Consider the following 22,817-nt stretch of genomic DNA (forward strand, 5'->3'; position numbering starts at 1 on the left):
CTAAAGTCCTCTACACAAAGCATAAAGTCTACGTGCGATAACTATGGATCAGACGAGTTTCGAACGCTTGCGCTTCCGTACACGTAAACGAGGCAGGCTTAATTAATTCATGAGAGGTGCACGTGCCGCGTTCGTGAATGGGATTTTACTATTAAAAGAGCGGAAATAGGTCACTGAATTGTCAAATTTTACTATTTTTGGCTTCGAAAACAACGGCATGTCGGTCGATCGCCCTTCGACTCAAGAACCTTCGATTGCTCATATTCTATAAATGTTACATAAGCAGAAACGTAATATCTAATGAAAAATTCCTTTTTTGTAGTGATCACGAGTAAGAGATTTCAATACTGATTCATTCCATCAACGATGTTTCACAGTAAGAGAAAGAGAAAAGGCTCCAAAACCTGTTACATCCGGGCTTTTCTAGCAATATGACTGGTTTAAACCGGGAAAAGCGGTGCAAACTGGCCGCGGTGTTCGCTAATACACTCATACAGTGCTCTGAGAAGGTCGCGTTGAAAATTGTTCCCGTATTTTTTTACATCAAAATCCAGATTATATTTATTTCTCGTGGTCTATCCATTTGCTCCAATGCCTACAGCAATGGCAACCATAGAGCATGCCACGCAGCTGCTGGATTTTACGCAAAAACTCGATATAACTTTACTAGACTCGGTTGTCTCGTGTTTTTACATGGCTCAGGGACCGCAGGTTCATACATATTTTCCGTTCATTTTATGACTGTATCATGTGCAGATTTTGAAAATGGCTCTCTGACTGACGGATTACTTTTCGCTTCATCAGCAACGAATGGCAGACCAGATCCTAACTCAACTGAAACAGCACCCGGACGCCTGGACAAGAGTAGATACAATACTCGAATTTTCAAATAACCAGCAGACCAAGGTGGGTGACAGGCTTCAATTTGGGATTTTCCTTAAAATTGATATTTTTTAAGCTATTCTAATTCTTTTTGTTCCAGTATTTCGCGCTCCAAATACTCGAATCAGTTATCAAAACGCGATGGAAAGTTCTTCCGACTGAGCAGTGCGAAGGTTAGTGAGCAAGTAGGAAGTTTACTATAAGTCTGGCAGACAAATTATCATTTCCATAATTTGACAGTGAAACCAATTAAAGACATCCTTTTCATGCGGTAAAATAAGATTTTGATTTTACATTTTTCAGGGATTAAGAAATATATCGTAGGGCTCATAATAAAGATATCGTCTGAAGGCGATATGTTGGAGGTGTGTATGTTGTTTACTAAGTTGGTTTTTTTGTTTTCGCGTGACATTGTCTATTACTCTGTCTTCGCAGCGAATTTTTTCAGTCTCCTCTAAAATAAACTTATTTTTTATCGCCATTTTCAGAAAGAAAAGACATATATTGGAAAGTTGAATATGATTTTAGTGGAGGTATGTGTAGTCAAGTGCCCGTTTACCATTTCAAGGGTGATTCCCGCCAAAATATTCACATTTAGAATGCGATTTTCAGTGGTCAGTCGTAGTAGTGACATTAATTTCAGCAGAAGAATGTTTTGTTCGTTTGTGCAAACGACATCTGCAGTAGTTTAAGTTCTAAGTTATCAAAAACATTGATTATTTAGTCAGCTAATGCTGTTTATGACAGGTGTTTATGGGTAAAAGGAACCAACTGGCGGGTTGCCAGACATACCCTTTTTACCACGAGCGTTAAAGCTCACATTTTAGTCGAATTTGAGTACCGTTAAAATTGACCACTTGATATTGTCCCTTGTCCCAAAGGTTTGGATTGCATGCATTTACAGCTTGCTTCAGCATTGAATATTAAGCACTATTATGCAGCATCTTATTTTTAGCTTATGCCTGATTCGCAAATAGTCAATTATTATTTGAAAGTGTTTTAAATATTAAAAATGTTTTAATGAATTGTTGTTTGTTGAAATGTGGCATTTTTAAGAAGACGTGTTTTATATTCTATTTTTATCTTGTGGTTACTTCTAATTCATACGTTTTGTAGATTTTGAAGCATGAATGGCCCAAGAAATGGCCAAGTTTTATCGGCGACATAGTTGGTGCGAGTAAGGCAAATGAGTCTCTTTGCCAAAACAACATGGTGATTCTTAAACTTCTCAGGTAAGTGTTTATCTGTGCAACCATTTAAAATTAAATTTGAAGGATTGTACAATTTTAGATTACTTTTAGTCGCAATTTGATACTACAGATATTTAAAGATTTGGTGTTATTGAAGGCCCTTTAACACAATCATATGCAAATGATTGCATATGAAAACATGCTAAAACAACATAGTGATTCTTAAACTTCTCAGGTAAGTGTTTCTGTGCAACCACTTAAAATTAAATTTGAAGGATTGTGTAATTTTAGATTACTTTTAATCACAATTTGATATTACATATATTTAAAGATTTCTTGGTGTTGTTGAAGGTCCTTTAACACAATCATATGCAAATATTGTTTTGATAAGACTAGAATGATCCTTAACTACAGGAACAAATGAAAATCTGAAATTAAATTATGCACAAACTCAGTTATTAATTCTGTTGAAAGTGAACCTAGTAACCACATAGAAATATGAAGACAGAAGTAAGTACAGTCAAACCTCAATTGTCTGGACGTTGATTATCCAGATTTCTCAGTCCTCCTGACTTTTTCTCTGGTCCCAATTTTGTCATGAATATTTATTAGTCATGATCAAGATCTGTAGCCGTATTCTTTTTAAAAATACAGTGTTGAATGGTGAAGTAAAGGAGAATTTGTTTTGCTTTAAAAAGGCAAAAGCAGTGCTCGTGTGCAACTGTATGAAGAACATTCAAATGAGGTCTGATTGGCTTAGAGTTGTTTTATTTCTAAGTGAGGTTTAATGCCCTATTGGCTTGTTTGATATGGTGGGCAAGATAAACTTTATTTATTTTCTATTCTTTCGATAAAAGATAAACAGTCTACAGTTTTTCTACTAGAGAAAAGAGAAAAAGGAACTAGTTTGTCACTTTTTTTAATTTAATCAGTTTTGTTCCTCATTAATATTCATATTCTCCATTATGTGGACCCTTTATTATCCGAACTATTTCGTCTAGTCCCAACGAGTCTGGATAATCAAGGTTCGGCAGTAGTCCTGATTGCTCACTTTTGGGTTCAACAAGGTCTTGCAAACATTTTTTTTTTTCTTGATTGCAGTTCTTACCAGAGAGTTTATCTTTAAAGTAAACTGTTTTCGTCTTGCCTCTTTTCCCAACACAGCCTCACTCTGATTCAGTTGAGCCTAAGCAGCTTTCTCCGATTTCTTATTTCTGTGGTGTCTGTGGACTTTCAGTTATTTTTATTTCTTTCAGTGAGGAAGTTTTTGACTTCTCCAGTGGTCAGATGACACAAACAAAGGCAAAACACTTAAAGGACAGGTAAGAAAGAAAATTGATTTTTGTTTAGTTACCATGTTTGTAATTTTCCATTGTGCAGTGACATAAATTCCATCAGACATAACAATAAATACTGCTGATTTCCTTTCCTCTCTCCTCTGCTCTACCTGTGTTTTGGTAAACTGTCTTCAAATTACTATTAGCAATCTCACGACTGGGTTACCAGGGCACTGTCAGCTATAACATCAGAACCTATGTACAGGGTTCGTACGCGTCTTGAAAATCCTTGAAAACCCTTGAATTTCAGGAGGCTGATTTCAAGGCCTTGAAAGTACTTGAATTTCGTTTTGGGTCCTTGAAAGTCCTTGATTTTTTATTGAACAACATCGAAAAATATCTAATTTTGTTTTGCACCATCGGTAAACCCAAAACATTGATGTTAACAGAAACATTTTTCTTGGTTTTGAGGTAAAATTGTCATTACAAAAAGTCCTTGAAATTTCTAAGTAGGGTCCTGGAAAGTCCTTGAAAAGTCCTTGAATCTTTTGCCTGAAAAAGTGTACGAACCCTGTATGTAAGAGCTGTCTACCTTAACCATGAGTGCCTGGAAACTGAAACTCTCAATCTCCACCTTAGTCCCACAACTGTTAGCAGGGCTCGACACTAACTTTTCAACTTGTGGAAATAAAAAATCACTCGCCAAAACTGAATTTCTACTAGTCTGTGGCTAATTGGCTAGTGTTAGTGTCGAGCCCTGGTTAGTAATTTTTGTTGTCACCATTATATCATCTCACTGAAAATACCATGAAATAATTAGCAAATATATTTTTTAATTTGGCAGCATGTGTAGTGAATTCTTGCAGATATTTACCCTTTGCCAATTTGTTTTGGTAAGTTGTGGACTTAATTCTTACATTTTGGAATTCATTTTATAACATCATCTACGGTGAAAGGAGACTCCCGGTACAGCTGTTAATTTGCTTTATGGCTCTCTGAGAATATTTCCCATGAAGTCTGTTTCTGTTTAGACATGATTTATGAAATAATTCTTTTGCAAATTATTTATGCAGGTGACTTGCTGTGGTAAATAACCTTTACTAGATTTATTTTAAAAGCATGATCTCTTCAAAAAAAAAATTAATATTGGAATTTTTTCTTGTTCAGGGCAACTCTCAAAATGTCACCCTTATTGGTGCTACACTAGAGGTTAGTAGGCTCCATTCTAAAGAGGGCATTAGATGATGGTAGTTGCTATTTTAAGTTACAGAATGTGTACTGTTCTTTTTTTTTTTTTCTGTTTTTTTTTTTTTGGTTTGTTTTTTTTGTTTTTTTGTGTTGTTTTTAAAGGCACACTGTGAATTTGTCATATGCTTTGTTGTGTCACAATGAAATTTTCAGAACAAAAAGGTCTGTTAAGATCAATTTTGAAATAAGGATGAGCCAGACTGGCAAGCATGACATTCTTTGATTCATATCCTGTTTTTCTATTGTGGTAGACCCTACTACGGTTTCTGAACTGGATTCCCCTTGGTTACATTTTCGAGACACAGCTGAACAGCACTCTTGTTTGCAAGGTAAGCTGGGAGATAACCCATAACAGCACAATTGACAAATGGTAAACACCCCAGCGGACACTATTGAGTTATGGAAGCACGCAGGAGGTTGCTAAGCACAAAAGAAGCGTAAGAGTGGCGCGAGGCGATAGCCGAGAGCGACTCTAGCTTCTTGAGTGCTTAGCAAACCTCCCAAGTGCATCCATAACTCAATAGTATACGCTGTGGTGTTTACCATTTGTTTTATAACATAACATTGATACATCGTAGCTAAAGAGTTCCCTTTTATTTAACAAATCTTATGTGACTAGAAAATACAAGTGTGCACGGAAAAATTGTCTTTGCATTGCTCACGTCAGCAGCGTACACCCATGGGCAAGTGGGGGACGCTGAATTGGCCAATCAGAGCATGCGCTTTACTTTGGTTATGTTATAATTACTGTTGTTCCCTCTTTTGACTTGGATTGCTAAGTTCATTATGTGTGATTAGAAAAGTACAGACTAAAGCAATAGTTCTTTCTTATTTGCAGTTTCTGAATGTACCCATGTTCCGAAATGTGACTCTGAAGTGTCTGACTGAAATTGGTAAGGGTAAAATCTACTTGTGGGGAAAGTCTTCTTTTGCACAAAGAATGAAACTGAGAACTGACTCGGGAAAATTTGCAATCCAGAAATATTTTGCTAATTTTGCACCCAACCATTTTTTATCCCTACCAAAGTAATCCCAGACAGCAGAGTGAATTGTTGGTTTACAAATGTGTCGTTTTCAATTTCTTGTGAATCATGCAGTGAAGGTAAAATGAAATGTGGTTTTTATCAGCTGTGGGTACAAATTCAATAGGTTGTTATTTTACTTATCTAATCAACTCTTTGCATTGTTTAAAAACTAATCTTACAGCTGGCATTGATGCAAACCAGTATGATGAACAGTTTGTGGTGCTGTTTTCTTTAACAATGGCTCAGTTAAAACAGGTGAGCATATCAAGATTTATTTTAGCTACTTCCTCCTTAAATAGAGTGACTTCCCACAGCTAAGTACAGCATTTTAGCCACCGACATTGTAGCCCCTGTATTTTTTGGGGAAGAAGTTACACAGCCAGTCTTCTTAATTTTGTCACCCTGTTAATATGGCCCACTGTTTAGAGCTTTTTTTGAAGAGCAGAAATGCAAGGGGTGGTTTCCTGCTCCTTGAGAGATTGCCATTTTTGTAAATGCTAAATACATGTTAAATGTTAAATACATGAAAAATTTGTCTTGTTCATTTTAGTATGGAGCTGATTCTTCAATTTTAATTGCCTCTCTAGATGCTCCCATTAACAATCAACATTAAAGATGCATATGCAAATGGTAAAGATGACGAGCAGAAGTTCATTCAGAATCTGAGTTTGTTCCTGTGCACATTTTTAAAGGAACATGGCCAGTTAGTGGAGAAGAAGGTATGGCTGAGAAATTATTTTATAATCAGATTCTAGATAGGAATTCACCCATTTCACGGAGACGTTCATTTAACATTTAATAGAGACGAGCATTCTCGCTAAAGTATGACAAGAACTTGTAACAATAACAACATGGTACGAATGGCTCGCACCGGGTCCCTATTTTGTTATAGTGTTCCGCTCTAGATTCTTACTACAGAACATATCTAAAGAAATTTTTTTCTTTCTAGGAGGAACTACACACAACTTTGCTGGAGGTAAGAATTTGGTGGCATATACTTATGAGTTGATTGGATACTCAGTGGAATGCAAGAGCAGAGTTATTGTATAAGGACACATCATCGTCAATTAAGAAAAGTCCAGGAACTTTCAATTTGGATATAACTAAAATGACTTTCTGCTTGCTGAGAGGGGGGTGGCCAACTGGTCAGAGTACTGGACAGTAGATTAAGAGGCATGGGCTCCAGCCCTAGCCACACGCCTCTGTGTCACTGTGTCTCACTATCCTTGCAAATCTGACAAAACTCTGGTAACTGGAGTAGCATCAAATTGAAATGATTAGAATACTCCTCTGAACCCTTCACTTTAGGAAAACTTTCTTAGATTTTGTTAGCAGTGTTAGCCACCTAGCTCACGTCCCAGACTTGAATATAAGCTGCCCTTCCACTTAAAACATAGGGAATTTCTTTGAACACATCATAGAGTAGGTAGCAATAAAAATTGCTGCATTTGTTGTACAGGCAAAGTACATTTCTGAACAAAGCTATTGTTTGCCTCCACAGGCTCTTCATTATCTTGTCCTCATATCCGAGGTAGAAGAGACAGAAATATTCAAGATCTGTTTGGAGTACTGGAATGCACTGGCATCAGATTTATATCGGGAAAACCCTTTCCCTTCAAGCACACCTCTTTTGATTGGCTCATCACAGTCTCAAACAATACCACCAAGAAGGCAAATGTACCTGACAGTGTTATCCAAAGTAAGTAATTTACTGCTGTCCCCAGCTCTTGCTACTTCATTTCCCACAACAAGCAGTTGATTATCAAGGCTGATAGAATATGAATTGTTGCCTTGATTTAGAGGCTGGTGCTATGCTCATGGGCACACAGTTTTTTTTTTTTCTGTAATTTATCTTTGGTTTTTTAACATTGACAGTTATTGATTTGTATCTAAAGTTTATGGTTAGATTGCAGCAGATTATATCTGCAGTATCAGAAATTTCAAAGGAGGAGGTTAAGTGGAGTGGTTTTGGTTTAGTTGGCTTTTTGGATTTTGGATTTTGGACGGAAGCTAAATGAACTAAGTGAAGTAGATGAAAATTTATCAGAGACAGATCTTTATGAACTATTTACAGGAATGAGCTTTAATATGTACCCTTTAATACTGATTCTTAGTCAAAGCCTACTATATTCAATAGTATGTTGTGCTGTTTTGTGTTAAATTTTGTTCCTGATTATTTAAGCAAATTTCTTTTCTTTGTTGGTGACATGATTAGGTACGGCTGACCATGATTGCAAGAATGGCCAAACCCGAAGAGGTAAGGAAATTTGGATGCTATTGAAATCAAGCATGCCAAGAATAATTAATTTCAACTCCCTATATTTTTTATTTTTTCTACACAGGTTCTAGTGGTTGAAAACGATCAAGGTGAAGTTGTCAGGGAATTCATGAAGGATACAGATGCTATCAACCTCTACAAGAATATGAGGGAAACCTTAGGTGAATATTATGAATAAAGATGAACTATGCAAATGTTTTACAGATTTTGTAAATAAATGAATTCAAAGATAGTGCAAGGTGCAAAAGTCATTATGATGAGATGTGGAAAGCTTGCTAACTGTTGTTTCTTGTCACATGCTTAGTTTACCTCACCCATTTGGATTATCAAGACACAGAGAGAATAATGACTGAAAAATTACAGAATCAAGTGAATGGCACTGAATGGTCGTGGAAGAATCTCAACACGGTTTGTTGTGATTTATTCAGAGATTTTTGTACTAGCAATATTATGAAAAAAGATATTTAGAATTATTCTTTGTGTGCTTAGAGTATGGCAAGCCAATTGTAGCAATATTCAACACTAAAATTCAATGAAAAGTCAATTTCAAGTCAATGAAAATCCAATTTCAATTCAATGAAAATTCAAGTTCAATTCAATGAAAATTCAATGAAAAAAAAAAATACATTCAAAATTGCTTCCGGTTAGTGACAGGAAATGATAACTAGCATACGGGAACTTTCAGGCTTTATGTTTTCGTGCGGTAAGTTTTAACTAGCATCATGGCAGATGTAGAGCCAGAATTTGACATGAAGAAAGACTTACCTGAATTTTTATTGTCAGTGCTCGAAAGAACAGAGCAGTGTAAACATGAAAATGAAACGGATATCAATGACTTGCAAGCACAATCTGTAGTTCTTGATCGAACCGTTAGTCTTTTGAGTTCTATTGCCTTAACTGACATTGAGCAAGATCGGATCGAGTGGGAATCTCTAGCTACTGCTTTTTGTTGTTGTTCCTCCCGTGACATTACCAGTTGAACATCAGTCAGTTCAAGCCAGGGTTCTCAAGCGGATCGATCCACTCATGTCATTGATGCAAATGGGCATAGATATCTACACTAACATTCACCAGATAGTAAAAGAGAGTGTTGAAAACAGTTAAGAACACTATACCTTTTTGGTAAATCATGTGTCCATGTTCAATTGCTATGTAAGATGTGTAGGCAGTAACGTTAACAATCGAGTGTCATTATTAATCAAATGCAAAAAGAACAGGCAACAGGGTGTGATATGGCTACCTAATTGCCAAAGAAAATCAGTATTCCACCAGTATCAAAAACGACTTTAACTGTAACTTTAACTTTATTCAGGTACCTTAAAACAGAAACTCTTTTACTTAAGCAGCTGTCTATATTTGATAGCACAGGTATGATCCTCACATTTCAACAGATACAATGCTACAATCAAGTGGTGAAAGTTCTTGTGTCTAACAACAAATTAAAAAGTATTTTTGTTGAAGATTTTCTTTTTGAGTCTGCTAACAGACATAGATAGCTAATTCACAAACAAAAAACAACTTACGTTGTCCCCCATTTTCTAGAAACCATGCCACAACTTTGTAATTAAATTTTTTTACTGAGGAATTCATTCTTTCCCATTATGAGTTTATACAACAATTTAGGCCCAGTCTTTAAAGTCCATTGTTGACATGATACCCAAGATATTGCCAAGCCCAGCCAAACATAACCCTTTTAAATGTAGCACCTCTAGCCCACCCCCTCAACTATGTACTGTAGGGTAAAAACATTTGAAAGTGACGTTTCATCTATTGTTTCACTTGTAAACACTAACCAAAGCAATGAGCTAGATATCATTGTATTTACAACTTAATTGATATGATTGTGCGCTTCGATAAATTATCCAGCGAGACACACCAAACAACCAGGAATTTTTTTACAATGAAAATCCAAGTCCGAGAAGATCTTCCAACGTGTCAGGAGATATATAGAACTGTGGTCTCCCAGGGTTTCCCATTCTGAGAATTTTACATTTATGTCGAGAAATTGATGAAGGATTTACTGCTAGAGTTTTGAGATGATTTTTTCAATAGCCCATAGTACTTCTGCAAAAGCAGTAGCTAGAGATTCCCACTCAATCCGATCTTGCTCAATGTCAGTTAAGGCAATAGAACTCAAAAGACTAACGGTTTGATCAAGAACTACAGATTGTGCTTGCAAGTCATTGATATCCGTTTCATTTTATGTATACACTGCTCTGTTCTTTCGAGCACTGACGATAAAAATTCAGGTAAGTCTTTTTTCACATCAAATTCTAGCTCTACGTCCACCATGATGCTAGTTATCATTTGCGGTCACTAACCGGAAGCAATTTTGAATGTATTTTTTTTTCATTGAATTGAACTTGAATTGAAATTGAATTTTAATATTGAATATTGCTGCAATTGGCTTGCCATATTAGAGAGAGTTTTACCTATGGATAATGTTGCATGTTTGATATATTTGTCAGTAGTTATCAGAATTTTGTTCTATACAACAACAGATGATAATGAAATTTTGATTTTTTTTTTTTATTTAGCTTTGTTGGGCAGTTGGTTCTATCAGTGGAGCAATGCATGAAGAGGATGAAAAGAGGTTCTTGGTTACTGTAATCAAGGTAGCTGATAAGTAATCATTTGAATATATCAACAAAGTTGAAATGGTAAATTGGCCACCGTTATGATTATAAAAGCTGACGTTTCAAGCGTTAGACCTTCATCGGAGCAAATAGGGGAATTGTGGGTTGTGTGTGCTTTTAAAGGCAGAAAAAGGAGCTACGTGATTGGTGGGAACATGGCAACGATAAAAAACATGAATAAATTAGTGGAATGAAAAGCGTTCATTGATACCTGTGGGATTTAGACTGCGGGTTTGAAAGATGAGCTTTATAAAAAATAAAGTAGTCTTTATTTTTACAGAAGATAAAAATGACATACATTTTTTCACATCTTACAAAACAAAGAATTTGTATGAACAAACTTTCCAACAGAAAGTTGGTAGAACTTTTCAACCTTGAATATTATATTAGTTATTGTACGTGAGTACCCTGAATTTTGTACATCTTTTTGCCTATTTTCTCCGCAGAAAGGAGAAAAAATGTTCAAAATTTTGACTGTGCATTTTTTAATTGTCATATATTTTTGCACATTGACCAATGTTTCGATGTGAAATGATTAATTTGTAGGATCTTCTTGGTTTATGTGAAATCAAACGTGGCAAGGACAACAAGGCGATAATTGCCTCAAATATAATGTACATTGTTGGGCAGTATCCAAGATTCTTGAGGTGTGTAATCATGCCACTGTTGTATTTTGCTGTAATACCTGGTTGCATTTTGTTTAGTTTGTACCTTTACCCGAAGGAAAAAATTTCTTAATTATATCTTCTCCTTTTCAGGGCCCATTGGAAGTTTTTGAAGACTGTGGTGAACAAACTATTTGAGTTTATGCATGGTAGGTTTTGTGATGTATTCTTCAATGTGGTAAGACACTTGAAGCTTCGGTAACTCATGCCTGAAGCATTGAAAGTAATTGACCACTAGACTTTGAGGGGCCTAGATAGATTCATCAGCATTCATCGGTAAATTTTATTTTATGTTACAGAAACACATGATGGCGTCCAGGACATGGCTTGTGACACTTTTATCAAAATTGCCCAGAAATGCAGGAGGCATTTTACTCAGGTTGAAAAAAAATTAACTGTAACTGTCTATTGCTAAAAGTTTCTTGAAATGTAGAACTTGTAAATATTCTGAACTTTATTGAATCTATATTAGGTGCAGGTTGGTGAGGTTATGCCTTTCATTGAGGAAATACTAAACAGCACACAGTCTATTATTTGTGACCTTCAACCACAGCAGGTAAATGTTTGTTATTCATGGAATATTGGCAGGTTGAATATAAGATAAGTGATTGAACTGCAATCTAGAGTGCTACTGAAATAACTTACCAGCATATTTTGTTTCATTGTTTTTTGGTTTAGTTTTTATGGCTTTTGTGGGATAGAGGTTGTATATAAAGAACTGTTTTCCATGAAAACATGCTCAAATATCCCTCCCCTTATTTGTAGGTTCACACTTTCTATGAGGCAGTTGGATATATGATCAGTGCACAAACTGTAAGTAGTTTTAAGTTAGTATACTGTGTTTCTGTAGGCATTGCAATTGGAAAAAATTACATGCAAAAGTTTTGCATATCATTTGTAGGATTCTGTGGTCATGGAAAGATTAATTGAGAAGTACATGTCACTCCCAAATCAAGCCTGGGACAACATTGTCAAAGAAGCAACAAGGGTAAGTTATGAAAGAAACTGAACTAGATGTACTGTAGTACTGTACATCTATGTCACGTTTTTTTAACACAATTGGCAGTGATGTGGCAAACTGATTGGCCAATTTGATGTCGTCCACAAGAGTGCAAGGGTGCACACAATGGTCGTGTACTGAAGGAATTTCTTTTATTTGACATTGATGCATTGGTTAAAAAACAAAAAGTGGACAGTGGTATAGTGTGGTCTGTACTCTTATCAATAACAGTATTTCTTATCACAGTGCTCAAAATTTGTTGCATGCTAACTTGGCTGTACCTGTTGGTGCTTTGATCACAGGGGTATAGCTAAGAAGTTAGGCGACCAACTGAAATTTTAATTTGGGTGGCTCAAAGGAGGCACCTGCTCCCTTCTGCTGTCAATTTTTTGCCAGCTGAAAATGCAGCTGGTGATTGTGGCTTTTTTTCTGGTGCTACAGTAAGCACTGGCTGCAACAGCCCTGTGACCATCAGTCTCTAATGACTTGTAACAAATCTCTTGCCTAAACCAAACAACTTTTACTTACAGATATATGGTTTCCCTTTTTTCAGAACATTGATCATTTGAGGGAAATAGAAGTTGTCAAACAGCTTGGAAACATTCTGAAAACAAATGTTCAAGGCTGCAAGTCGATTGGACACCCTTTTGTTACACAGTTGGGGAGAATATACTTGGATATGCTTAATGTTTACCGCTGTCTTAGTGAAAACATTTCTGTGGCAATAGCTGAAAATGGTGAAATTGTCACAAAACAGCCTCTTATAAGGGCGATGAGAACAGTAAAAACAGAAACCCTTAGACTTATTTCTACATGGGTTAGCAAATCAAATGATGCCAAGCTTGTGTGTGATAACTTTATTCCTCCATTACTGGATGCTGTGCTGGGTGACTACCAAAGGAATGTGCCCAATGCTCGGGAGCCTGAAGTGTTGAGTACCATGGCAACATTTGTCAACAAATTAGAGGTTAGTGTTTGCTTTCTAATTTTAATAAAGGACTATTTTGTATGGTGTTTTACTAAATTTTGTTTAATAAAAGAATTAAAGGTAACCATAATGGCCCAGCAGCGTAAAGGAAAAATATCACAAGAGCCACTGAACTCAAATTCATAATATGGGAATGGCCGAAATTGTAGGAAAATGAGTGTGGCAAAGGGACAATCTGTTTTTGTTTCATTTTAATTGGTTGACAGGATGGTGTCATTTCTCCAGAGCAATCACAGGGCAACTGATGAAGAAAAACAAATGTCAGCTAGGGACCTGCATGAGACCTTAGCAAAAAGGAAATGCCTTTTAAACTTATTCAGGGAAATTTTCGTGGTTGATGTAAATTATAGGTACTGGTGCTGTCTTGGTTTCTTGTTTAATTACAAACACACTGTCCTGAACTACATGTTTTAAACTAATTAACAGCAAGATACTTACCATCATGACTTTTTTTCATAATTCAATCTCCAGAGAAATGTTACAGAACATGTGCCAAAGATATTTGATGCTGTGTTTGAATGCACCCTGGACATGATTAACAAGGTTAGTCGAGTGTTACTGCAGTTGTATTTCTTTGTTTTAAAAATCATTAAACCTTGGAGTTTTTTGAGTTTGAAAGAGTGGGAATGCTCAATTAACTCATTTTGTTATTATTCAGAACTTTGAAGAGTTCCCTGAACACAGGACAAACTTCTTCCTCCTTCTCCAAGCTGTGGTGCAACACTGCTTCCAAGGTAATTAGGCTTGCATGTAAATTGAAAAAATGTTTTCTTTTAATTTGTTCAAGGGTCTTTCTGTGTAATATTTATCTTGCTGTCAGACCCCAGTGGCCTCATGGTCGGAAATTCTAACTCCAGATTCAACCTTTGCTGAATCAAGCTGTTTGATCATGGAGAAAAAGAAATTATCCCCAAGTAGAGGAGCTCTTGATTATTAAAAAAAATTTCTTCGTCAGGACCTCAAGAAATGTATCAAGAATATAGTCACGGTATTAAGGGATAAGTGTGTCATTTCAAGCCATAACTTACAAGGCTCAACATTAATGGTAGCCAACTAGCCACAGACTAGTAGAAATTCAGTTTTGGCAAGTGGTCTTTGATTTCCACTAGCCAGTTTGGCTAGTAAACAAACTGAAATTGTTGTAACATCTATAGTAAGTTGAAAAGTTAGTGTTAAGCCCTGACTTACCATGCAGTCCTTCTAGGAAATGTTGCCTGGAGTGTTGGCAAAGTAAGCTCAGTGCATAACTGTTTTGTTGCTTGTAGTTCAGTCATGTAATTGTGATCATGTAAACTTTGTTTGTTTTTTTTTTTTTTTTTTTTAGCATTATTAGCAATACCTCCTCAACAATTCAAGCTGGTTTTAGATTCCATTGTTTGGGCTTTCAAGCACACAATGAGAAATGTTGCCGACATTGGTATGTACTTCTATTAACTGGGGTTGCCAAAGTCAGGGAAAAGTCAGGGAAAAACAAAAATTTTTCAAGATCAGGGAAAAGTCAGGGAATTTTTCAAAAAGTCAGTGAAAAGTCAGGGAATTTTATTTTGAGGGCTCCACAAAGGTTTGTGAAGTAGTCGATTGAGTGTAGCAAATCGGATAGAAAGCTTAAAAGCGATGGAGAAATGTAAAAGTGGATTTGGCCTGTTTGATAATTTAATTCAGGGTCAGTGAAAAATGTTTTGAGGTCAGGGAAAAGTCAGGGAATTTTTTGGGTTCTAATGAGTGGCAACCCCCTTTCAGTCCCAATATCTCGTTAGGAATTGCCATTATTGTCTTCCAACAATGCTATGATGTTCATGTGGGGAATTTGGCATGGCATCAACCAATTATCTACTTGATATTGTGTTGATATTGCAAGGAGAAATTATGCATTAGCCTCTCACATCATGTAAAATTGCGTTAATTAATTATTAGAAGCTGCAAACCCATGTTTCACTATCATTGTCAAGGCCAACAACCCCTTTAAAGTGTAAATGATACCTTTTTTAGGGCTTCATATTCTGTACTCATTGTTGAAAAGCTTGGAGCAAGAAGCTGCAGCACAGAGTTTCTATCAGACGTACTACATGATGATTGTTCAGCACGTGTTATCAGTTGTCACAGACACGTCACACACTGCAGGTACTGTTGGATAAAGGTACTTTGTGTTCAACTCACATAATAAAAAAAAACCTTGATATTCAAAAATTGAAACAGTGAAGTCAGTCCTGTACAAAACCAAACATAGCTTTGTTTGGAATGGCCTAAATTGTGTTTAAAATTAGTTTCTTTAGAATCTACTGATTTTATACCTAAAGAATATTCTTAAGTGTATCCATTCTTTTCTGGACTTATTACTGTGCAAAGTAAACTGCAGTATCTAAGGACATGCACACTAACAGTATCTCATCTTAATGGCTATAGATAGCCAGCTCCTTAGAATAAGGATTCAAACATTTTTTTGTCATTTCATCTCTTTGTTTATTGGTGAACTTTTGTTGCGGTATTTGTCTTCAAAATTTTATAATCATGTGGTTCAACCTCGTTGTTTGCTTGCTATGTTTTGTTTCTGTCAATTTTTTACTTAAAGTTATTTTTTCCCATGTGTACTTAGGTTTAACAATGCATGCAACAATTTTGGCACACATGTTCAGTTTAGTAGAATCAGGGAAAGTCTCAGAGCCTCTCTTTGCTGCAGAAGCAACACAGTATTCCTCAAATCAGGTGTGTGTGGTGAAACCAGCATTGCTGATCTACTTCTGTGGAATTTAAACAATTTTGTTTCTGCTTTTTTTTAAATTCTTGCTTTTTAAACTTACAATAAATCATGTCTCCTGGTTTTAGGCATATGTTCAAGAGTGTATAGCCAATCTTCTCAAGCAGGCATTTCCACATTTGCAAAAGTATGTGGTGCCATGTTTTCATACACCCTATAACCTAGTTTGATAAAATGTGACCAAATATCAAGTTAAATGATGATTGAACTTCTTTCACAGGCTCTCAAGTTCAGAGTACTTGTCCTGTAAAATAAAGTGAATTCTCTAAAAGATAGTTAAACTCACTGAAAACTATGAATTGGCAATTAACACAACTCTTTTATTTCTGATAGTTATTATGGGACTTGAACAACCACAACAAGGAAGAATGCCAGAGTGTATTTGGTGGTCTTTTTCTAATTGTGATTTTATATTTTCTATAGTGCACAGATTGAGTTGACTGTCCAAGGGCTTTTTGATCTTAATCAGAACATTCCAGCCTTCAAGGAACATTTGAGAGACTTCATGGTGCAAATCAAGGTATCCTGTCTGTTTTATGCACCTTTTATTAACATAATTTTTTGAAAGAACTGTTTCATTTGTAAGTGTATAGTGGATTTGAGCTGTTAGATGTGTTAAGTTTTCCACAGTCATCTTATGTCCAAGAAGTCTCGGTAACATATTTTTAAAAAAAGCAATATATTTATTTATCACAATTGTAAAATAAAAGCAACAGCAATTAGCACAGAGTAATGATATACAAGTTAACTTCTAATGTGGATCATGTGTTTTTGATGGCTTATCAATCCCAACCCTCAAATTGTATTTTGTGTGTGTGTGTGTGTGTGTGTGTGTGTGTGTGTGTGTGAGTGTGTGTGTGATAATATAGGTTTTAACCCTTTGACACCCAATGACCGACCAGCATCTATTTTCTCCTGACAATATCAACTCTGAATCAGTCATTAAGGTCAAAAGAATAGAGGAAATGATCACCAACTTAGAAAGAAGTTAGTGATTTTTGGAGAAATTCTCCTTATTTACACCTTAGGAAATACAGTATAGAGAACTGTATGGAAAATATGCATACTGATGTTAGGCTGTAAAAGGTTCAAACTCTCTTGTATCCTGTTTATGTCATCCAGGAATACAGAGGTGAAGACGTTACTGACCTGTATTTGGACGAGCGTGATCAACAGCTAAAATCAGCGCAGGAAGAGAAAAGAAAAGTTCAGCTTTCTGTACCTGGAATTGTTAATCCCCATGATGTGCCCGAAGAAATGCAAGATTAATATTTATTACAAGTTTTTAATGATATTCTTTAGCTATTAGTTAGATTTTGTCAATAAGTAAGATACTATTATTATCTACATTCAACATGTATTTTTGTACTTTTTGTGTTTGTAATTACATGATAATCTGGCTGAGAAAAGCAACTTACTTTTTAGGTAACTGCAATTCTGAAACACTGTATGAGTGGTGTATAATGGTACATGGATACCATGCTCTTTAGCTGTTATGGACAATAAGTTGTATTATTTCATGTTGAAAATAGTTTTGCTGTAGGAGTCAGAAAGCCAAAGGCTGCAACAACTTGTACAAATTGGATGATACAATTTTTTAAAAAAGATTTGTTGGTTTATACTGAGCAGTGAGCAGTCATATTGATTTATATGGACTGTTTCATTAGAGGGAAAAGTTTGGTTGTAAAAAATGCTTATGGTGTTTGCCAGCTGAAACTGTTTAGACCATTTTCCCTTTCATGGTTTCCTGCACAGTGATCCACTGAAAGTGTAGTGCTCCGTGTAAAGATTTTGTCAGTATATCTTGAGTTTGTATTATTTTGTTACCAGTTATTTACATCCATTCCATCATTTAATATAAAGTGTACTATTGGAAAAGTGTGGAATATGAATAAAAAGACGAGTAATGTATTTTATATTATTTTATATTGCAAAGTAGGAATTTATGAACAGTAAGTAAATGAACTGCTGTACATTTCTATATTATGTGGTGAAGAATGGTTTCACCTCAAGGCAAAGGACAAATTGTTAGGAAATTTGTGTAACATTCCTTTTAGGTAGAAAAGTCTGTCATTAAGTTTGAAACATGAATGTTTTAGATTTGTTGTCAGTGCATTATGAGAATTTGATGATTTCTGCTAAACATTCATGCATGTCACACTTTATCTGTGCCATTGAAGTAGGTTGATGTTCTTCTGAAATACATGTAGTTGTTCAAGTTTAAACAGTTGCAATTAGTCCATTACGTTACGTTATGCTAATCTTGTATCACAGTAAGAACTGTTCTTCATAGTTTGTAACTCCAGAAACATTAAATTAATCATTTTTTGCAACTTGAAAAAAAAGAGAAAGCATATGTTTTATTGCTTGAGTTGTAGCCCCAAGATTTGGTCAGAGCCTATGTTTGCTTCTCTGATGAAGCTGTTAGTCAAAGAATTAAGTTGAGAACTTCAGTAGGTTGACATTTTAGATTTATGCACTGTCAAAGCCCCCTTTGTATCATTTTGCACTATGGTTTTGATTTTATTCCATTAGCAGTTAGCCTCACTGTGTTGCAGTCAATTTGCATTTTTGTGAATCTGCTTCCCTTTGGGGTGCAAGAGCTCAGATGGGGTGTAACTTTTTGCATTGCACAGTCCAGTAGACATGAACCCAAGGTACGTGCAAAGAGAGAGTCCTCTACTAAGAGACTGTTTCTTTGTGCTTGCCTAGCACTCACCCACTATTGTTTGTCACAAATTATTAAGTATTTTGTTTTGTCTAATATTTTAATTTGCAAACACAGGATCATACGAGGATATCACAACCAAATTGTCAATAAAAAAAATAAACTCAGAACAATGTCTGCCCTGTGGTCATTAAAGGTTATCAGACTGATTTTTAAGCCATTATTACCGGTCTTCAATAGCTAGTATTTTCCAAGCCTCTTTAGACTCACTACAATGTCAAATCCTGATCTTGAAACACCCTGTGTTTGGAAGCAAGACAGAAAATCCAAACAGACGCTTTAGTTCCAACATGGAAAACTGTAGACTCCCAGTAAATGATAACTACCATTTAAACAAGCTTCTGAACACCCTGGATGCAACCCTCAACATAAAAGAGATTTTATAATGCTTTGATAATGCACTTGTGCAGTCGCTCATGCATATGCTTAAATAGTAGATCATGGAGTTGTGACAAGTCAGGTTTGATCTACTGGTAAACCTAAGTCCATTTGGTTATCCTAGACTTGTGTAGGAGATTAGTTATTTTAGAGGGCCAATAGTTAAGGTCTGTGGTGTTTGTTCTTTGTCAGTGTACCATGCCAATGCCAAAAGCTTACTCCCCATTCCATTCATGACATCCATATTTTTTCAACCATTTGAATTAACTTGAGTAATTTTTGTTCTGAGTGCCATACATTTTCTCTCCAAGTAGACAGGAGAATACATATATCTTATTAACCAAGCGCGAGGGCCGTACTGGGAGAATATTGGCCAAAGGTCTTGACAGTACGGCCTGAGGTCTTGACAGTACGGACCGAGCGCAGTGAGGTCCGTACAAAAAAGACAGAGGGCCGATATTCTTCCAGTACGGCCCCGAGCAAGCTTGGTTAATAAGAGATTTATTATACGACTGAAGTTCGAAGGGACATAAGTGCAGTATCATTCAGGACCATTTCGAACAATGCTCGGTCCAATACTGAGAGAATATTGACCGGCAATAGAGCATTTTGATTGGTTGATTTTAGTTATTGGCCCTCTGACTGCCCGAGTCATGTAATAAAGTTAAAAACAGTCTATAGCTAATAACCCAGTCTGTTCTCATTATCTGTTTGCCAGATGATGTTTTCAAATCATGAAGGGAGATTACATGTACTACTTGATAACTTCTGACTGTAAATTTATGAAAGTCTTACATCTGAACTGCAAATTAATCAATGAATACGAGAGCGATCTTCACTGACAGCAGTGAGCACTACTAGAACAGTAGTGAAAATAAGGCCAGAAAAAAAAATACAGGTCTGCACAGGCATGTATTTTTTCAGGCCTTATTTATTTTAGTGTTCATTGTTGCAAAGACCACTCTCATCTTCATTTGGTAACTTCTATTTGTTAAAGGGTCAAACATTCTTCCTACCCCACCCTTGACTTCGACCTAGAACAAGGAGAGAAAGGAACAGTGATCAACTCACTGTTTGCAAATATGAAGGTAAGATTGACCTCATGAACTAGAAATCAGATCTCTTCCAGCCAGCCATAATCAAAGTAAGAGATTTCAGGTTTTTTTCCCTGACTGAAAAAGCTATCCATCCTCACACCCTCCTTGGTTAGAGTGTAAATGGTTGGGTGACATACTCTTGGTTGGAGAGCTAACTTGGGAGATTTTCTGGCCCAGTTACTAACAAAAAAAACCAGTCCACTTTCCCATAAGAACAGGTCAAATATATGTGAAGGGAAGGGTGGAAAGGCAAGATCTCTAAAACTACACCAGATTAAGTGGCTAACATGAAAAGATCCTTAGCTGAATTTCCAGGTTTGATGACTGTAATTAAAGTGATACAAATGCCTTTCTTCATTTCCAAATGTGTTCCAAGTCCAAACCATAACACATAGAGACAATTCCTTCTTTTTTCAGAAAATCTTTTTGAAAGAAAAGAGAAAATTTTCCCAAAAAGGCTTTTGAACAAGAAATAGAGAAACTTGGATCAAAATTTAACCCTGGGTTAGTACTAATCGTCCGTTCAAACGACAAGGCTCAGGGTGGGAGGTGGGATCCTAGTTGGGATGACCTGTAAGTCCCAGTTGGGAAAAGTGGGATCCCACCTGTGTTGGCAGGATTCCCACCTGGGATCACAGATGGGATTGGCAGGATCCTGCCTAATGCTTAGCAAGTGAATAAAAATCATTAATTTTTTTTATTCATGCTGAAAATGTTCAGATGCACTGTCTGACATATGTTTAAAACTTACTTTGTAGATCAAGATCTGAGACCTTTAAAAGAAAATTCAGTACAATTATTTTTGTCTACAATTTGATGACTGGATGTCCCTCAAAGAATAGAGAAAACTAGCTGAGAAAGGCTTTTGAACAAAGGGATAAAGAATCCCAGATTAAAATTTAACCCTGGGTTGGCACTACTAAGCCTTCGAAAAACTGGGGCTTGGCTGGTAAGCCTTGGATTCCAACCTTTCTCACAAACTTTTACTTTATAAATCATAGTTAACTATGTATAAATATATCATCTGACTTTTAAAATATGTAAATATTCTTCACTATTAGCTGTATTTCAATATATTAAAGGCTCGCTTTAGGCTTACACTTTTTCTTTGTTTACAATGCATGCAAGATAATTGATCGCAAAAACGGAAAAATTAGGTAAACATAAGATAGAAATAACCAACATTATGCAGGAACGAACCATGACGTAAATTTTCCGAGCGGAAGTAGAGCACAAATTTCCTATCCGAGGGAACTTCCGCTTTAAAGTGTAAATTTAATTGTGGAGGATCTTTTGAGTGCGAAAATTAACTTAAAAATCGTCAAGAATTGGTCCTGCAATTCTCCATAGATCTACACCATCATGAAATTATAATATATAATTTTTAACTTAGATATTCTGTTAGAAGTTATGGGAACAATACTTCGAGAAGTCCTGGGTAAAACGGATCGTTACTAGTGTTCAACAGTGATTCGATCTCGTCACCCAAAACATCTAGATGGGTTGAATCACCTTCGATCTCTCTTAACAGTTCATTTACGTCTTCGAACGTCGGGAAATTTCTCAGTTCTGTTGTTAAGCTCTGAAGAAATTCCTCAATCTGCGAGTCCTCGCTGGCAGCGCTCTGCGGTTTTTCAGAGATGGCGATAATTTCTTGAAGTTCACACAATGAGTTCTTTTGTGTTTCAGGTATACTGTCTCCGCGATCAGGACTTAAGTTTGTCGTTTCTGTTTCGTTGGATTCTTGATTTATGGTCAGTTTCCTCTTCTTTTTGGGGGAAGAACAAACACAAAAGTAACTTGAGCAAACTTCGCTACAAATTCTGCGCACGGTGCATTCCAAAACTGCCGCCACAAACATGTCGGGCTCTCGTTTTCGTTTATTTCTCTGCTGTTTCTTCACTGCAGATTGTACAAATTGTTCCTGCTCCACTCTTTTGTCGTCTGTCAGACACATTTCACTGTGGTTGTATGGTGAGACTGAACCGTATCGCCGAGGAAGTTGATTCTATTATAGATTCCTTTATTACGGCGAGGATCCTAATCGAATGACAATCACGATATACAATCTTTTCAGTGTTTTTTGTAAAATACGAGCAACAAATCTACGAAATGCTACGCAGAGTGGAACTTCAAATCAAAGTTAAGTATACTGTTGGCTGCGGCGAATGTACTGAGAGAGCCAAATATGGCGAATTATTTCAACCTGTTACGGAACCGACTGTCATATTGCACCACGGATCTGCAATAATAGGTATGGAAACCACAGCTGTAGGGACGTAGTCGAAGGTGGTTTCCCACTTAAATCCCGTCGAGGTATCCAACAAAAAATAAGTGATTTCGCCCACAAGTTGAAATTCTTTTTGACGGTTCGTTCTCCTTTCTAGAACTTCCGTGAAACTCCTATGAAAAATGACGTTTTTCCGTACTTTGTTGCCATGATTACGGCTGACTGGCAGCTAATGAACCAATGAACTTGAGCAGGCGTATTCCACAGGGAAAGACCCCGTGAAAAATATTTTCGTTGTCAAATGAAGTTGCTGAAAAGAAATTTGTTTTTCGCGGGCATTTCGCGAGAAAATGGTTTCTTGTTTCTAACTACAAGTTTCAAGATTCTTTTTCTAACGTGGACAACAATTATCTGGTGTTGTAAAAAGAAAGAAACCTAGA

General features: G+C 36.3%; 2 protein-coding genes across 3 annotated transcripts; one reads left to right on the forward strand and one right to left on the reverse strand.

Annotated features, from left to right (window-relative positions):
* The first annotated feature begins 319 nt into the window (after positions 1 to 319).
* LOC111324937 (exportin-1) lies at positions 320 to 18,785 on the forward strand. Of its 2 annotated transcripts, XM_088763288.1 has the most exons (34): positions 323 to 711; positions 805 to 906; positions 983 to 1,055; positions 1,186 to 1,247; positions 1,371 to 1,415; positions 1,999 to 2,114; positions 3,329 to 3,394; positions 4,194 to 4,242; positions 4,517 to 4,558; positions 4,849 to 4,926; positions 5,436 to 5,490; positions 5,804 to 5,877; positions 6,210 to 6,341; positions 6,572 to 6,598; positions 7,124 to 7,321; positions 7,838 to 7,879; positions 7,965 to 8,061; positions 8,205 to 8,308; positions 10,438 to 10,515; positions 11,083 to 11,183; positions 11,295 to 11,350; positions 11,501 to 11,580; positions 11,674 to 11,757; positions 11,967 to 12,014; positions 12,103 to 12,189; positions 12,755 to 13,168; positions 13,661 to 13,732; positions 13,848 to 13,923; positions 14,514 to 14,606; positions 15,179 to 15,310; positions 15,783 to 15,892; positions 16,013 to 16,071; positions 16,368 to 16,464; positions 17,067 to 18,785. In XM_088763288.1, exons 1-34 carry the CDS (start codon positions 592 to 594, stop codon positions 17,211 to 17,213), a joined length of 3,216 nt encoding a protein of 1,071 aa, XP_088619414.1. In that variant the 5' UTR covers positions 323 to 591; the 3' UTR covers positions 17,214 to 18,785. The 2 variants fall into 2 exon arrangements, with proteins under 2 accessions (XP_088619415.1, XP_088619414.1); XM_088763289.1 differs by lacking the exons at positions 16,013 to 16,071; positions 16,368 to 16,464; positions 17,067 to 18,785 and having other exon boundaries at positions 320 to 711; positions 15,179 to 15,326.
* A 2,136-nt stretch (positions 18,786 to 20,921) lies between these two features.
* LOC111324963 (uncharacterized) lies at positions 20,922 to 22,579 on the reverse strand. The gene has a single exon (XM_022928628.2). The coding sequence runs from the start codon at positions 22,102 to 22,104 to the stop codon at positions 21,556 to 21,558; it is 549 nt and encodes a 182-aa protein (XP_022784363.1). The 5' UTR covers positions 22,105 to 22,579; the 3' UTR covers positions 20,922 to 21,555.
* Between the last annotated feature and the right edge of the window lie 238 nt (positions 22,580 to 22,817).

The sequence above is a fragment of the Stylophora pistillata genome, chromosome 6 (assembly GCF_964205215.1).
Source record: "Stylophora pistillata chromosome 6, jaStyPist1.2, whole genome shotgun sequence".
Lineage (NCBI taxonomy): Eukaryota > Metazoa > Cnidaria > Anthozoa > Scleractinia > Pocilloporidae > Stylophora > Stylophora pistillata.

Coding starts and splice junctions, on each gene's coding strand:
- LOC111324937 (XM_088763288.1), top strand. CDS start 592: ATGCCTACAGCAATGGCAACCATAGAGCATGCCACGCAGCTGCTGGAT. Junction 5,878..6,209: donor CAATGGCTCAGTTAAAACAG/GTGAGCATATCA, acceptor TTGCCTCTCTAG/ATGCTCCCATTAACAATCAA. Junction 15,311..15,782: donor AGACACGTCACACACTGCAG/GTACTGTTGGAT, acceptor ATGTGTACTTAG/GTTTAACAATGCATGCAACA.
- LOC111324963 (XM_022928628.2), bottom strand. CDS start 22,104: ATGTGTCTGACAGACGACAAAAGAGTGGAGCAGGAACAATTTGTACAA.